Source organism: Mustela nigripes, chromosome 7 (assembly GCF_022355385.1).
Source record: "Mustela nigripes isolate SB6536 chromosome 7, MUSNIG.SB6536, whole genome shotgun sequence".
Taxonomy (NCBI): domain Eukaryota; kingdom Metazoa; phylum Chordata; class Mammalia; order Carnivora; family Mustelidae; genus Mustela; species Mustela nigripes.
In genome coordinates, this window is record NC_081563.1 from 117,309,399 (window position 1) to 117,326,036 (window position 16,638).

Here is a 16,638-nt window from a genome sequence, read left to right on the forward strand (position 1 = left end):
AAAGAAAACATTGGTTTTTTTCCCTTACGATGAGAGCTTTTAGGTTCTACTCTCTTAGCAACTTTCAAACATATCGTATAGCAGTGTGAGCTATGGTCATCGCGTTGTACATGAGAGCCTCAGCACTTATGGATAACTGGAAGCTGGTATCTTTGACCACCTTTGTCCGATTCCCCTCATATGCTTTTCCAGACACAGTATGACCAAATGAAACCTACCTGCAGACCCGAAGCAGTCCCAGAGGAGGCAGTTTGAGATCCCTGCTTTAAACAGTTTAGGGGGTAAACTATTACAATTTTTTAAAAAGGATATAAATTGCTTAACTACTGATGTGGTTCAACCCTCAATTTATAGATAGGAAAAGTCATGTCTGTAAGGAAGTGACTCAAAGGTCATAGAGAGGGAGCCAAACAGAGCTGGGATGAGAATGCCCACCTCGTGCCCTCTGTTACGCTCTGCCCTTCCCACCCCTGTGTCTTCTGATTCAGGGCAAGGAGCTAGATAAATAGCCAGCGGCAGAGATTTCCTCTCTAGGCCAAAGGTCAAATAACCCCAGAGCAGCCCGTGCGTCACTGAACTGTGAACAAAGTTATCAAAACTTCCAAGAACCGCAAGGCCCAGCGACTTCATGATGAGTGGCAGACTTGTGTGTGGCAGGCCCAAGTGGCAAGTGAGGAGAACGGAAGTCACAACCTCGGGGCGCAAAGAAGTAGTTCAGAAAAGTCACGCAGTTTTCAAAAGGTGGGGGGGTGGGTGACAAAATCCTCTCTTCACCTGAATGGCAGATCGGTGGGGGCTTGCTCCAATATGGACTTTCCAGCCTGTGTATTTCTCAATACAAACTGGTTTTTAATGACCGAAAAAGAAAGGAGGGGGAAGCAACCGAGCAGTGTGCCGTACCCATGACTCACACAGGATATGATGTTTTTAAGGAGACACTGAGGCTACGAGCCATAAGCCATGAGTGCATCTGAACCAGCTCCCTCACTTTCCTCTGCTCTTCTCCAGAAAGGGAGAACTGTGGTGGCCAAGAGGTTGGTGAACGCCTCGGGTGATGTGTTTGGGTGTGAACAGCCCCAGAGTCCCCACCACGCCCCGAAGAGAACACAGTGTCCAGCTCGTGCGGCCATGCTCGGCTACTGCACCACCAGGCAAATACACCGAGGCTTGGCCCGCAGCCCCGGACACAGCTGAGCTACAAACAAGTCCCCTGTGTTTCAGCGGTATTTTCAGCGGTTCTCCAAGCACTTTCTTCTTTCTGACCTCGTTTTCAGCCTCTCAAAAAGCCAATGCGGCAAGCAAGCAGGGATTATGATTCCCTTTTGAGAGACAAGGAAACTGAACCAGGGAGAGAAGAGTGGCTTGGTCAAGACATTGGCTAGTCCAGAACCAGGGGCTCCTAATGTACTGATCGAGGCTCTTCTCTGGAATCCCTTTATTCCAGGAGAGTGTGGGGCAGGGAGGAGGCCAAAGGGCTCGCTCAAGTAAGAGAGCCTTCCACCCACCAGGCTGGCTTTCAGTGCCACCCTGTGAAGAGTCATGAGGTCAGCTCATCTGTCCTGGGCCAGGGTCCCAGCAGGCCCTTAAAATGCCCAGAACTCTGCTGATTTCCATGGTGGGGGTCCAGAGGCAGAGACAGCAAGGGTTTGGGTGAGAAACAGCAGAAAATAACTCAGCATCACCACCCTGGTCTCCAGCAAAAGTAGCAGGACCTACTGGACTTCCTGTACCCCATGTCTTACCTGGGAGGAGTTTTCGGGCCGCCTCTTCAGCCATCCTCAGGAGAGGCCCAGAGCAGGGCCAGCCAGCCTCCACTTCCACCCCAGCCTTCTTCGACAACAGGTGAGCCGACAGAAGTCCTCCTACCACTACAGAGAGCACGAAATACAAGTGTCAGAGTCCCAAAGACCAGTCTTTCCCTTGCGTAAATGAAACCTACATGCTCTGTTGGGTGGCTGCCGGGAAGGGCCTAGAGCCACCTAGTGAAAGAATCCCTTAATCCCACATACTGGTACACTGGTAAGCTTACAGTTTTTTGCTCTTTGTGGGTGGATCCCCCAAACAATGACTATCACTTATTTTTAATCCCTATTGTATACCAAGCCCTAGGTACTACTGTCCCCTCTTTAAGTGAAGATATTGAGGTTCAGAGAGGTAATGTGACATGCCCTGGGTCATTATCTAGCAAATGGTAGGGCCAGGTCTGTCTCACTCCAAAAACCATGCTCATTTCACTTGGTTACTCTGTCTCCCAATCCCTGCCCTTGCCCCCGAGACCTGGACGGGCATGGTGGGGGCAGAGTAGTTATTACCTTCATTGCATTTAATTCATCCGTTTGAATTTCTGACACAATATTTAGGACTTATAAAAAGACATAAATAGGGGGCGGCTGGGTGGTTCAGTCTGTTAAAAGGCTGCCTTTGGCTCAGGTCATGATCCCAGGGTCCTGGGATTGAGCCCCATGTTGGGTTCCTTGCTTGTTGGGGAGCCTGCTTCTCCCTCTACCTCTGCGTGCCTGCAGCTTCCCTTGCTTATGCTCTCTCTCTCATTCTCTCTGTGTCCCTAAATAAATAAATAAACAAATCTTAAAAAATAAAACATAAAAAGACATAAGTGTTCTGTATCTGGAAATATGACTAAATAGATATCCTGAATGGCCCTCTCATTGGAAAAGAATTGGTGACCTTGAGCTTCAGTTTCCCCTTCCTCCAGTCAGGGCGGGAATAAGAAACAAAGGCAGAACGTACTGAAAGTGGAAAGTCTGATAAAAGATACCACCATAGGGGTGCCTGGGTGGCTCAGTCATTAAGCATCTGCCTTTGGCTCAGGTTATGATCCCAGGGTCCTAGGATCGAGCCCCAAGTCAGGCTCCCATTCAGCAAGGATCCTGCTTCTCCCTCTCTCTCTGCCTGCTCCTTCCCCTACTTGGGCTCTTGCTCTCTCTATCATATAAATAAAAGAAAACTTAAAAAAAAAAAAAAAAAAAAAAAAAAAAACCTCCCCAAAGTTGCGATCTGAAAGAATTATATAGCCTGTATAAGGATGGATTCAAAATAAACCCTACCCACCTCCCCCAGCATATTTTAAGGAAAACTGCATGCCTCAGATCTTGATGCCAAGTAAAAGAAAGGGAAAACAGAAAACAAAACCAAAAAAACTTCCCTAAGAATTAGTAACTACACTCACTAAGTTTTACAGTTTGAATTCACACTAACTGTGTAGTCTAGGACAACACAAACTTTTGGCATTAAACAGTTTCTGGGAAACAGTGCCTCCAGCCAAGTGGCAGAAGTAAACAAAAAGTCTACCTGGAAGAACCAACCTTCAGTCTAGGCCTCAAAGGAGCCCAGAGATAAAGTCTAGGGAATGAGTGTACATTAAAATCTAAATAAATCATAAAACATACAAAGAAACAAAGCACTGGGAGTATAAACCAGCAGAAATGACAAAAGAACAAGACTTACCAGTATATCAAATATTGGAATTATTGGACACATTACAAAATAATTATGTGGAAATGTTTAAAGAAATCAAAGAAAGGTCTGGAACAGGCGACTAAGTAGCAAGAAAATATATAAAGGACCAACCCTATTTACAAAAGAACCAAACGGAATTTCTAAAAGTGAAAAATGTAATAATTGGAGTTAAAAATTACTAAAAATTACATAGACAGGTTCAATAGCAAATAAGATATATCTGAAGAGAGAATTAGTGGACTTGAAGACAGATTCCAAAAAATTACCCAAAATACAACATAAAGAGACAAAATTGTTTTTAAAATATCCCGAAGAGATTTGGAGGATACAGTAAGAAGGTGTAACACCTCCCTCGCTATAGTCCTAAAAAGAGAAGAGGGAGGAAATGGGGGAAAGGAACTACTTAAAGAGAAAAGTTCATAACTTTTGAAAACTAATGAATGACACTGATTCTCGGATCCCAGGAATGCCAAGCAAGATAATTAAAAGTAATCCACATTTATGCACATCGCAGTAAAACTGCAGAACACTAAAAGAAAAACAAAAAAAGTTAAGAGTCCATGTTAACTATGTTTTTTTTTTAAAAGATTTTATTTATTTATTTGACAGACAGAGATCACAAGTAGGCAGAGAGGCAGGCAGAGAGAGAGGAGGAAATAGGCTCCCCACTGAGCAGAGAGCCCGATGCGGGGCTCGATCCCAGGACCCTGAGATCATGAACTGAGCCAAAGGCAGAGTCTTTAACCCAATGAGCCACTGAGGCACCCCCCATGTAACAATGATTATTGAAATTGGGTGATGGGTAGCTCTAGTTCATTATATTATTTTCTCTATTTTTATATATTTTTGAAAGCTTTCATAATAAAAAGCTTTTAAAAGGAGGGGACAATGAGCATAAATAAAACCAACCACGTGCAAAATAATAACAATGAGACTGACAGATTACTTCTTAACAATGACAATGAAATGAGAAGACAATTGAAAGGTTTCTTCCATGTGCTCAGAGAAAAATCCCATCAATTTAGAACCATATGTCCTGCAAAATTATCCCTCAAAGACCCAAGAAAGGCAATGAGATAAAGACATATCATACAAACAAAAGCTGAGAAAATCTGTCAAGAGGGGCACCTGGGTGGCTCAGTGGGTTAAGCCTCTGCCTTCAGCTCAGGTCATGATTTCAGGGTCCTGGGATTGAGCCCCTCATTGGGCTCTCTGCTCAGCAGGATGCCTGCTTCCCCCCTTCTCTCTCTGCCTGCCTCTGCCTACTTGTGATCTCCATCTGTCAAATAAATAAATAAAATCTTTAAAGAAAAAAAAAGAAAATCTGCCAAGAACACATCTGTAATAGAGGACATTCTAAAGGAAGTGCTTCAGATAGAAGAAAAGGGATCACAGATGTAAAGTCCGAGACATAGGAAGGAAAGATGGTCAAAGAAGTGGTAAATATGGAGTGCCTGGGTTGCTTAGCCATTAAGCATCTGCCTTCAGCTCAGGTCATGATCCCAGGGTTCTGGGATTGATCCCCACATTGTGCTCTCTGCTCAGCAGGAGGCCTGCTTCTCCCTCTCCCATTCCCCTCCTTGTGTTCCCTCTCTTGCTCTGTGTCTCTCTGTCAAATAAATAAATAAAAATCTTTTTTAAAAAGTATTTAAAAAAAAGAAATGGTAAATATGAGTAACTCTAAAACCTCAACTGTACAGAACAGCAATCATGTATGGAGGGCTTAAAACAAAAAAACAAAAATGCAAACTACAGCATACAGGTCAGGATATCCTCAGAGCCAGGCTTTGTATTATTCAGGTGAATAAAGATTCTCATAAACTCTAGACTTTTGTTATGTTATATTAAATTTTCAGGAAAACTATTTTAAAAGCTAGATACTGAGCATGATTTCTACATTAATAAAAAGGGATGGGGTGCCTGGGTGGCTCAGTGGGTTAAAGCCTCTGCCTTCGGCTCAGGTCATGATCCCAGGGTCCTGGGATGGAGCCCCGCATCGGGCTCTCTGCTCAGCAGGGAGCCTGCTTCCTCCTTTCTCTCTGCCTGCCTCTCGGCCTACTTGTCATCTCTGCCTGTCAAATAAATAAATAAAATCTTTAAAAAAAAAAAAAAAGGGAATGGAATAAGGGGGAAAAAAATCAATCTGAGGAAGGCACCAAAAAAAAAAAAAAAAAAAAAAGAGAGAGAGGGAGAGAGTGAAAAAGAACATAGAGAAGATGGGACAAATAGCACAAAATAATACCACAGAAACTAATGCAAATACCTAAGTAATTATAGTAAACGTAAATGGGTTAAATGCTTCAGTTAAAAGAAAAGATTGTCAGAATGGATAAACAAAATATAATATGTAATTTATAAAAGATCTATCTGATCATAAAAATACAGAAAGATTGAAAGTAAACAAGTAGAAAAAGATCCTGGTCGAATGCCAACCAAAAGAAAGCTGGTATAATTATATTCATATCAGCAATAAAAGTGTAACAGACTCATAAATCACAGATGATAAATTAGACTCACAAGCTGTGAACACAGCAGTGAGCATGGCCTCCAACTCAGGTCTGATCCCTCAGCCAGATTTTGTATCATGCTGTCCCTCTGCTCCCTAATCTTTCCAAAAACGTTATCACATACCCGCAATACAAGTTTCATTGCAAAACACATACAAAATAAGGGGAAGAAATATAGCTTGGCCTCCAGAAGTGACAGTTTGTTAAGCCACTGGTGGTCTAAGGGTTCACTGAAAGTAAGGGTTATACTAGCTTCATAAGAATCACTGGAAACCTGATAAAAATATCGATGCTAGGACCCAACTCAGAAATCCCCATTCATTAGGTTTAGAGTGGAACCTAAACATTGAACTTTTTTAAAGGTCCCAAGTGGTTCTGATGCACAGCCAGCTTTGGAAACTAATGTCCAAGACTTGCACCGTATAATGCAGTAAATCATGAACCACATGCCACTATTTTATTTATTTATTTATTTATTTATTTATTTTAGTGGCAAGGGGCAGAGGGAGAGAGTGTCTCAAGCAGACTACTCTGAACACGGAGCTTGACGCAGGGCTCAATCTCACAACCCTAAGATCATGACCTGAGCTGAAACCAAGAGTCGGACACTTTTTTTTTTAAATTACATAATGTGATATTAGCCCCAGGGGTACAGGTCTGTGAATCACCAGATTTAACACTTCACAACACTCACCATAGCACATACCTTCCATAATGTCCATAACCCAACCACCATAGATAGCACATACCTTCCCCATGTCCATAACCCGACCTGCCCCCCTGGCAACCCTCAGTTTGTTTTGTAAGATCAAGAGTCTCTTATGGTTTGTCTCCCTCCCAATCTCATCTTGTTTCATTTACAAGAGTCAGACACTTAACCGACTGTGCCACCCAAGTGCCCCCCCATATGTCACTATTCAAATTTAAATTTGTTAAAAATTAAATGAAATTAAAAATTCAATTCCTCAGTTGCAGTAAACACATTTCAAATATTCGATGGCCATGTGTGATAAGTGGACACAACACTGGACAATATAGATACAGAATATTTCCATCATCATAGAAAGTTCTATTGGATAGCCCTTCTTAGAAAATAAGATCCAAGAAGGCAAGGGTTACGTCCTTCTTACTCATGGCTGGCTGTAAGCCTAGTGTCAAATACAGGAATCACTCTGGCACAATTTTTTCCAGTCTTTTCTCTGTCCCCTGCTCATGTCTAAAACTGATGGGGGAATCCTGAGACCTCCACACCCCATCCTCTGCGGGGAAGATCTCTGTCTGTCACTGGTCTGGGCCAAGTGCTCTGGCAAGGTTGACCCTTGTGATCCTATATACTAACTCCTGGTTTACACAGAGGCAAAACTCCACACTCTCTTTTCTTCCAAAAGTTCTAGAAGGCAGCCCTCACCTCGGATGTTGGTTTCAAAGACGGAGGCATTCACATCAATATCAAAGTCTACGTTGTCCTGGAGCACTTCAACCACTCTTTGGAATTCTGAAACATTCCCCAAAATCTGGAAGAGAAGACAGACTTGACAGTGAGGCTCTCTCAGGCTTGAAGGCCCTGAAGACACTGGATGAAGAGTCTGGAATCCTACACTCGTGTGGCCTTCACTTATTCAACTTAAGACCTCCAGTTTCTGTTCTAGGACTGGTGACAGGAGAAGGAAACATTGAAATCTAGAAATCACCCAGTATCAGGAGACAGGTTAAGTAAATTCTTAGGGACCACTTAAAGAGTCACTATGTACCCACTTTTTTTTTTAAAAAGTTATGTGTGTTTTTTTTAATTGTATTTATTTATTTGACAGAGAGAGAAAGATCACAAGCAGGCAGAGAGAGGGGAAAGCAGGCTCCCTGCCGAGCAGAGAGCCTGATGCAGGGCTCGATCCCAGGACCCTGAGATCATGACCTGAGCTGAAGGCAGAGACTTTAACCCACTAAGCCACCCAGGCGCCCCCACTATGTACCCACTTAAAGGAAACAATAAAGACTGTAGACTGTGTGAGGAAAAACTAGTTTGACATTTGCAGTGGGTATCTGTTATTTTTAAACTTCTCTGATCACCTTCATCCTTGTGGGAAACACTGCAGATTGGTTGGTCCAATACTGATTTCCAATCTCCTTTACTCTGGTAGTCTCCACTATAGAAAACAGAAATCCAGATACTCGCTTTCTCCACCTCCTTTGCTGCTAGAGGTGACCATGTTATCTAGCCAAGGCTAAACCTTGAGAAGTCTAGTGAGGGTACATCTGGGAAAGCTTTGGTTTTCCTAATAAAATTCGGTTTTCCTAATAAAAAGGGACACTGCTTACTCTTATTTCTGCCTTGAAAGCAGACTTGATTTCTGGAGCTGTAGCAGCCATTTTAGACCCTGAGGTACTAATCATGAAAATGAAAGCCAATACACTAATGATGGTAGAATGGAAACATACAAAGAGCCTGGGTCTCTGATGGCACAGGTGGACAGCCAACCCCATGCTAGAAATTAACTCTAGACCTCCTCTCACTTGAGAATATTAACCTTCTTCATTTAAACTATCAGCCAAATGCAATTCTGATACCTTTTACTCTGATAGTAGTACCCTAATTCTCTCTCGAGGAATCACTCTTCTTCTACAGCTGTTCCTGCAGTTTGGGAGAGGCTGACCCCATCCCCTCAGCTGCAATAATGCGTGCTTGATGTGGAGCACTGTACTGTATCCCTTGGCCAGTGACTGGTTCAGGAATAAGTGGGTGACCCAAGCCAAATCAATGAGACTCAGTTCCTGGTATTAAAGCATAAGGGCTGATTCTTCCCATATGCACTGAGTGGGAAATTAATCTGGAGATACTCTTGGCTACTCTGCCCAGCATACGGAGAGCCCAAGAACACAGCTAACAAAGGAAGCAGAGATAAAAGAAGGACTTGGGAAGACATTTGTTCATATGCCTGGATCCAGCTAAGTCTGACGCCAGGCTTTATCTGGACTTTTTACTTATCTGACTCAGTAAATTCCCTTCTTGTCTCTTATCAGTTTGAACTGGGTCTCTTGTCACCTGGAACCAAAACAATTCTTATTATCTCAAGCTGCTCAGTGATTTGGACTCATATTTTCTTTTCTTTTTTAAGATTTTATTTATTTATTTGAGAGAGAGAGAGCAAGCATGAGCAGAGGGAGAGGGAAAAGCAGACATTCCACTGAGCAGGGAGCCCAATGCAGGGCACAATCCCAGGAACCCAAAATCATGACCTGAGCCAGAGGCAGACACTTAACCAACTGAGCCACCCAGGTGCCCCTCAACCTATGTTTCTCACTGTTCGTCTTCATGTAACCTATCCTCACCTACTTCAGGAAAACCATACCTGCTACTGCTATGCCTCCATTCTTTGCCTTGAGACATGCTGTGCCCTCTGCCAGAAAATTCTCCATCATGTGTCTTCCCATTTCCAAATCTGACCTGGCTTTGATTGTCTGAATGTCACTTCCTAGGAAGGAAGCCTCTGATCCCTCCAGCTAAAATGAACCTCTTCATCCTTTAAAGACTATTTTACCCACAACTCTTACAGCACCTGTTTCTTTCCACATTAAGAGAGACCTTTGTCTGGGAAGGAGCTTCATTCATCCCTGCCTTCCCCCAGGGTGCCAAGCGCGGCCCATGCAGCAAGTACTCCACAAATGCTTACTGAATGATTACGCGAATCTCCTTCCACAATGCAGGTAGTGATCTTCTCAAAATCCCAGCACTTCCCACCCTCTACTCAAACGTTTCAGCCGCTTTCCATTCCTCTCAAATTAGAAATCAAAATCCTTAACATAGTGAACAAGGGCTTCCATCATCCTGGTCCCCAACCAGGCTTCTAGCTCCACTCTGCTTTCTGCACTTCCTTCTCCGCATCCCAGACATACTGGCCCTCCTCTAATTTCCTGCGTCTGCCTTGCTCTCTCCTGCTGTGAGGCCCTTGCCCATGCCCACTGTTCGCTCTGCCTGGACCACTACGTCCTCCCCAACTTCCCTAGTCAACACTGGCTTCTCCTTCAGATCCCAACTTGAAGTGTCATTTCACTGCCTTAGGGAAGTCCTCCCTGACCTCCTCAGTCTAGGTCCATTTCTTTTGTTACATGACCACTCACATGTTCCCCTCCCTCGGAGCACTCATCTTGATTTGTAATTCTTTGTCCTTTAAGATTAGTTTTGGATTTCCCATCTCCCTCACTGAAGTCGTAAGGCCACGAAAGCAGGGACCATGTCTTTTTAAACTTACCACTGTTAACTCCAGAGCTTAGCACTGTGCTTGGCATACAGGGAACCCCCAGTAAGTATTTGATGAGTGGACAAGTACATACAAGTTAACATTAAGGGGAAAAAGGCAAAAGTACATCTACAAGGTGATCACATTCAGGTCAATGTTATTAATATATAAAAATGAGGGGCGCCTGGGTGGCTCAGTGGGTTAAGCCTCTGCCTTTGGCTCAGGTCACGATCTCAGGGTCCTGAGATTGAGCCCTACATCGGGCTCTCTGCTCGGCGGGGAGCCTGCTTCCCCCTCTCCCTCTGCCTGCTTCTCTGCCTACTTGTGATCTCTCTCTGTCAAATAAATAAATAAAATCTTTTTTTAAAAAATGAGAAGACGTGACAGAAAGCCAGAAATAGTGAAGTAGGGAGAAAGTTGTTCAATCCTCTCCTGTGACCTTTTTAAGGAGGACAGATAAGACTCCGAGTCATTCAGAGTTAAGCTCAAGTCCTAGCCCCACCATTTCATAGCCTTGGACCCTGGCCAACCCTTTTTACCTTCCTAAGCATCAGATTTCCCCACACTAAGAAGCGGTAAAGGTACATATCTCATGGGGTTGTTGGAAGGATTAAACAAAGTAACACATACAAAGTGCTCTGCACAAGCCCTACACACAACACATGAACTCGTTACTGCTACTATTTTTTTTTTATCACCGAACCTGGCCAGTTAGAATGTAAGCCTCTGAAAACAAGGAGGGTCTCAAAGTCTCTGCATCATCCAGTTATACAGGCCTATCCCAGTGCTGTGTTCACAAGTCCTCTATAAACGTCTGCTGAATCAATGACCCTGAACACGTTTGGAATTCATCCTTTTCCTCTATCTAGCTGGACAACCAAAACCTGATGGCTCAGAATCTGGAGATGAAGATAAAAGGCCTAAGTGAAGAATTCGTTTCTCACCCACAGTCAAGCTGCCAAAAGAGGAAGGATCTCAGTTACACAACAGTGGTGCAGTAAAGCAACTGTCAAGACACTTACCAGCAAAGTATCCAGGGCATCAATTAGCGTCAGAGAAAAACTGTAAAAGGACAGAAATCCCAGCTGCTTAGTAAGAAAATCAAATGCAAGATAGTAAGGCTGCCCCAGATCAGATACCCCCCTAAACCAGTAAGTGAGACACAGCAACGCCTCTGCCTGTCCCAACTTCCAGTCACAACAGAGAAGCCAGAGTGATAATTGCCAAGAAGCTCTGACCCATTTAATGCACCTAGGAGGATGGGCTGATACTGCTCAGCTGTGGTTAACCACAGCCTCTATATGCACTGGCATTCTTCTCTGCCATAGGGAGGCAGTATAAGATTCTAGCGAAGGGCATAGGCTTTTCCTCATCTAGGAATTTATCTCAATGTGTACAAAGCTGTATGTTTGAGAATGCAGATCCAGTAATGTGCAGAAGAGCAAAAAGCTAGAAACAACCCAAACATACACCAGTTGGAAGAATAATTATCTAAATTGCAATACATTGGAATAGTCCAAAACTATGAAGTTGTCAGAAAAGATTGTTATCAGGAGTTCTATGGATTAATGTTAAAATATTCAAATTATATAGTTCAATGGAAAAGACAAGGAATAGAATAGGCAGTGAGAGGTATGTTTCCATCTGCATTTTCGAAGACAGACATGTAGACAGAAGGCAGATTAGCAACTGTTTGGGCCAGTAGTGGAGGAAGGATCAACTTTAAGTTCCTATATAAGGGAACTTTTTAGCATGACAGAAATGTACTCTCTCTTGACTATGATAATGGTTACTATATGCTTTAAATGGGTTCATCTTATTATATATAAGTTATGCCTTTTAAAAGCTGATTTAAAAAGACACATATACATACTTATATGATGGTATAAACTGAAAATATTTTGGGGAGGATGTACATGAAAATCAACAGTGGTTGGAGTTCTAGGCTAAGGGAGATACGGACTTTATTGTATATGATTTGGTACTGCTTGGATTTGCCATTTGCTTACTTTTCTTGTCATCTAAAAAAAGAAAACCAGCACAAATTTTGTTGAGTTAACGTCTCCCGTGCTTAGCATACTCATTTGTTAAATGGAGAAAGCAGCACTTAATTCCTAAGGGTGTTAAGAGAATTACATGAGAAGACACAAGTAAAATGCTTAGCACAGTGTTTAATCAATGTCAGCCTCAGCGAAATGCAAGGATTCTTCACTCACTCAGCAAGGAACAAGACAGAGAATTCCATCTCATAAATTTTTATTATAGTGGAAGTGAGAAAGACAAACTAGCAGACAAGTGAAAATGATAGTATCAGAGAGTGAGAAGTACTACTAAATAAATAAATAAATAAATAGGGTGATTTAGGAGAGTGACCTGTAGGGGGTGGGTAGTTAAGGGAGCTGATCCTGAGGTGACATTTTGAGCTGAAATCTCAAGAAGCAGTCAGTAATGAGAGTGTGTTTCAGTTACTAACAACAAATGCTCTGAAGTTTCGAGTTTGGAAGAGCTATACCCCCTCCTGGGCCTATTGGCCCAATTATAAAATGAAGGGGTTGGGTCTTCTGACTTCTTGGAGTCCTTCCTCTATAGCCTAGGACTCCAGAAATCTGTCCATTTGTCCAAGTCCCCACTGCGGGTGCCTGTTACTGTCGTGGCTGGAGCCCAGAGGTCCAGTCCACTAGGCTGTCAGGCTTTTTTACACGGTGGGATCCAACTTTCCAGGAGACTGGGTGGATCCCGGTGGTGCTGGCCTGAATTGGAGGGAACGTGGCCTCACCCTCGCTAGGAGCTTTTTTGGAACTGCTGAGGAGACCGTGAAGCCACCAGCGCCAGCAGACCCGCCCACAGGACTGGACTGCCACACCCAAGCCGCCCCCCCCCTTGCTTCTCCACTCCCACTACCTGCCCCAGGTGTCGTGCCCGTCACAGGTGAGAGGTCGCAGCTCGTCGTAGGGAAAGGCATTCTCCAGGTAGCTGTCGTAGGCGTGGTAGAACATGGCCTTGACTCGCTCCCTGGTGCGCGGTACAAGAAATAAGTCAGGGGGCCACAAAACGAAACGAGGCAGGGAAAAGGACAAGAAATAGGGCGGAAAGTGGGGAATCACCACCTGAGCCCAGTGGCGGGATCCCTCAGGGTGGCGGGTCCTGGGACCAAGGGAAAGGAAAGGGACCGGGTCTGCGCTTCCCCTTCCCCAACTAAGGAAGGGCTAGGAGCCTGACCCCCTTCACCTGTAGTGAGCGGGGTCGGGCGCGGTGCCATCCGGGCCTGGCGCACCATGGTGCAGGGGCAGCAGCACGCACAGGAGGCCGAGCGGGATCAGCAGCCGGAAAGGCATAGAGCTCGCGTCCTGTCAGCGAGGCCGCCGCAGCAGCAGCCACCGCCACCCGCTCATCCTGCGAACCTCTCTGCTGGTTGTTCCGGGAATCCGCGCCCCTGCGCCTGCGCGCTGATGAATCAGTTACCCACTTCCGGACTACAAGTCCCAGAATATAATGCGAGGTGGAATCCAGGCAAAGAGCATCTTGGGACATACAGTCCCTGAAGTGGAAATGAACGTGGCTGAAAAACAGTGGCTACTACAGATACTATAATTAACTAATGTTTTAGTAACAGCATTTGTTGAGCACTTATTGTGTACTACGACTGTATTGAACACTTTAAATACATAATTTTTTTCAACCACCGTATAAACATTAAAGACAGAGGACAGAAAGCAGGAGACTTAGATAACACAGGTGCACTGCAGTAGTTTCCTGTGACGACTATAAAAAATTACCACACATTTGGTGGCTTAAAGCAACAGAAACCGATTCTCTCTTACTTCTGGAGGCCAGAAGTCTGAAATCAGTTTCACTGGATTAAATTCCTCTGGAATCTCAAGAGGAAAATAAACTCTTTGCCTCTCCAGCTTCTCCTGGAGAAGAGAAAGTTGCAGTATTCTTTAGCCTGTGGCCGTATCACTCCAATCTCTGCCTTCTTGTGAGTGTGTCTTACCACTCTCTCCACTTATCTCTTATAAGGACACTTGTGATTGCATTTAGGTTCCACCTGAGTAATACAAGATAACAACCCCCCCCCCAACTCAATCACATTTGCGAAATATGATTTTTGAGTAAATATTTGTGGTTTTTTGTTGGGTAATATCCCGTGTGTGTGTGTGTGTGTTGTGTATACACATATACAGACACACACACAGTGTGCAGAAGCTTTTTTTTTTTTTAAGATTTTATTTATTTATTTGGCAGACAGAGATCACAAGTAGGTAGAGAGGCAGGCAGAGAGAAAGGAGGAAGCAGGCTCTCCGTGGAGTAGAGAGCGCGATGTGGGGCTGGATCCCATCACCCTGGGATCATGACCCAACCTGAAGGCAGAGACTTTAAACCACTGAGCCACCCAGGCGCCTCTGCAGAAGCTTTTTTAAAAATATATTTTATTTATTTGAGAGAGAGAGAGAGAACGAGCACATAAGCAGGGGTGGGAGGGCAGAGGGAGAGACAGACATCTGTCCCAGTCTGGGACAGATGAGCAGGGAGCCCAATCTGGGGCTCAATCCCAGGACCCCAAGATCATCGCCTGACCCAATGGCAGTGCTCAACAGACTGAGCCACCCAAGTGCCCCCGTGTAGAAGATTTTTACTGTGATGTAGCCCCAATAGTTTATTTTTGCTTTTGTTTCCCTTGCCTCAGGAGACATATCTAGAAAGATTAAGTCACTATGGCTAATGTCAAAGAAGTCATTGCCTGGGGCACCTGGCGGGCTCAATCGGTAGAGCATATGATTCACGTTCTTGGAGTCATGAGTTGAAGCCTCACATTGGGCATAGAGTCTACTCAAAAATAAAGTTACTGCTTATAATCCATTTTAAATTTATTTTTGTACGTGATGTAAGAAAGAAGTCCAGTTTCATTCTTTTGCATGTTACTGTCTATTTTTCCCAACACTATTTACTAAGGAGACATTCTTTTTCCCATTTGATATTCTCTCCTACTTTGTCACAGATTAAGTGACCATAGTTGTGGGTTCATTTCTGGATTTTCCATTCTGTTCCATTGATCTACATGTCTGTTTTGCCAGTACCATGCTGTTTTGATTACTACAGCTTTGTAATATAACTTGAAGCCTGAAATTGTGATGCCTCCAGCTTTGCTTTTCTTCTTTAACATTGCTTTAGCTATTGGGGGTCTTTTTTGGTTCCACACCAATATTAGAATTGTTTGTTCTAGCTTTGTGAAAAATGCCTTTGGTATTTTGATAGGGATTGCATTAAATATATAGATTCCTTTGGGTAGTATAGACATTTTAACAATATTTGTTCTTCCAATCGATGAGCATGGACTGTCTTTCCATTTCTTGGTGTCATCTTCAATTTCTTTCATCAGTGTTTTCTAGTTTTCAGAGTACAGATCTTTCACCTCTTTGGTTAGGTTTATTCCTAGGTATTTTATAATTTTTGATGCAGTTGTAAATGGGATTGTTTTCTTAATTTCTCCTTCTGCTGCTTCATTATTGATGTACAGAAATCCAACAGACTTATGTACATTGGTTTTGTATCCTGTGACTTTACAGAATTTATCAGTTCTAGCAGTTTTTTAGGGGGGAGTCTTTCAGGTATTCTATGAATAGTACCAGAACATCTGCCCTTATTAATTGAATGTGTTGTTGTAGGCAATAATTTCTGCCCTTGAGAGTCTGATGGACAGTGCATGGCATACAATCAAAATTCCAAAGTAGTCAGGCCACAATCCTTTCCTTTGAAGTGCTTGAAATTTTGATAAAAATGAAAGACATCTATTGGAAAATACCTGAAACCGTAGAGGGTCAAGTCTTCTTGTGGGTGAATAGAGTTCGAGGATGCTCAGATTGTGTTAGTCCCCAGCGTGAAAGTTCTTGGTCTCTGTGACAAGCAGAATGAGCTTTGGACTACTGGTCAGAAGCCCTTGGTTCTATTACTGGTTTAGCCATCATTTCTGTGTGATCTTTTTCCCCTGTGGGGATTCAATTTCCATATCTGGAAAGTGAGAGAACGAGACTGCCTCTCTCAACACAAGGAAAATATTAACAGATTCATGCAGAGTTATTGCAAAAAAAAAACAAACCCCAAAAAAACAGAAAACAGAATTCCACACATATCAACTGCAGAATTTTCCCCCAGAAACAATCATGAAGCCAAATAAAACTATAGGAAAACACTCTAAATTTGACTGTTTTCCATCTGAATAATAACCATAATAATGCTAATATGAAAATGGCCAAGATATATTGATCATAGCAAGTACTTATATAGCAACTTACTATGTTCCAGACACTGTTCTTAGTACTTTACAGGTATCAACACCATTAATCCTCACTACAACCCTCTGGAACAGTACTATTATTATCATCTTACAGATTTAAAAGAAATGGAAGCACAGGTTTTAA

At 43.3% G+C, this 16,638-nt stretch overlaps 1 protein-coding gene across 1 annotated transcript in view; it reads right to left on the reverse strand.

Annotated features, from left to right (window-relative positions):
* EDEM2 (ER degradation enhancing alpha-mannosidase like protein 2) overlaps positions 1-13,656 on the reverse strand; it is a 31,732-nt gene extending 18,076 nt beyond the window's left edge. The window contains exons 1-5 of the mRNA XM_059406861.1: positions 13,448-13,656; positions 13,121-13,231; positions 11,242-11,281; positions 7,393-7,498; positions 1,743-1,868 (exon numbers count right to left, since the gene is read on the reverse strand). Of these exons, the coding sequence (XP_059262844.1) occupies positions 1,743-1,868; positions 7,393-7,498; positions 11,242-11,281; positions 13,121-13,231; positions 13,448-13,554 (490 nt within the window). The 5' untranslated portion in view covers positions 13,555-13,656. The remainder of the gene's footprint in view (positions 1-1,742; positions 1,869-7,392; positions 7,499-11,241; positions 11,282-13,120; positions 13,232-13,447) is intronic.
* Between the last annotated feature and the right edge of the window lie 2,982 nt (positions 13,657-16,638).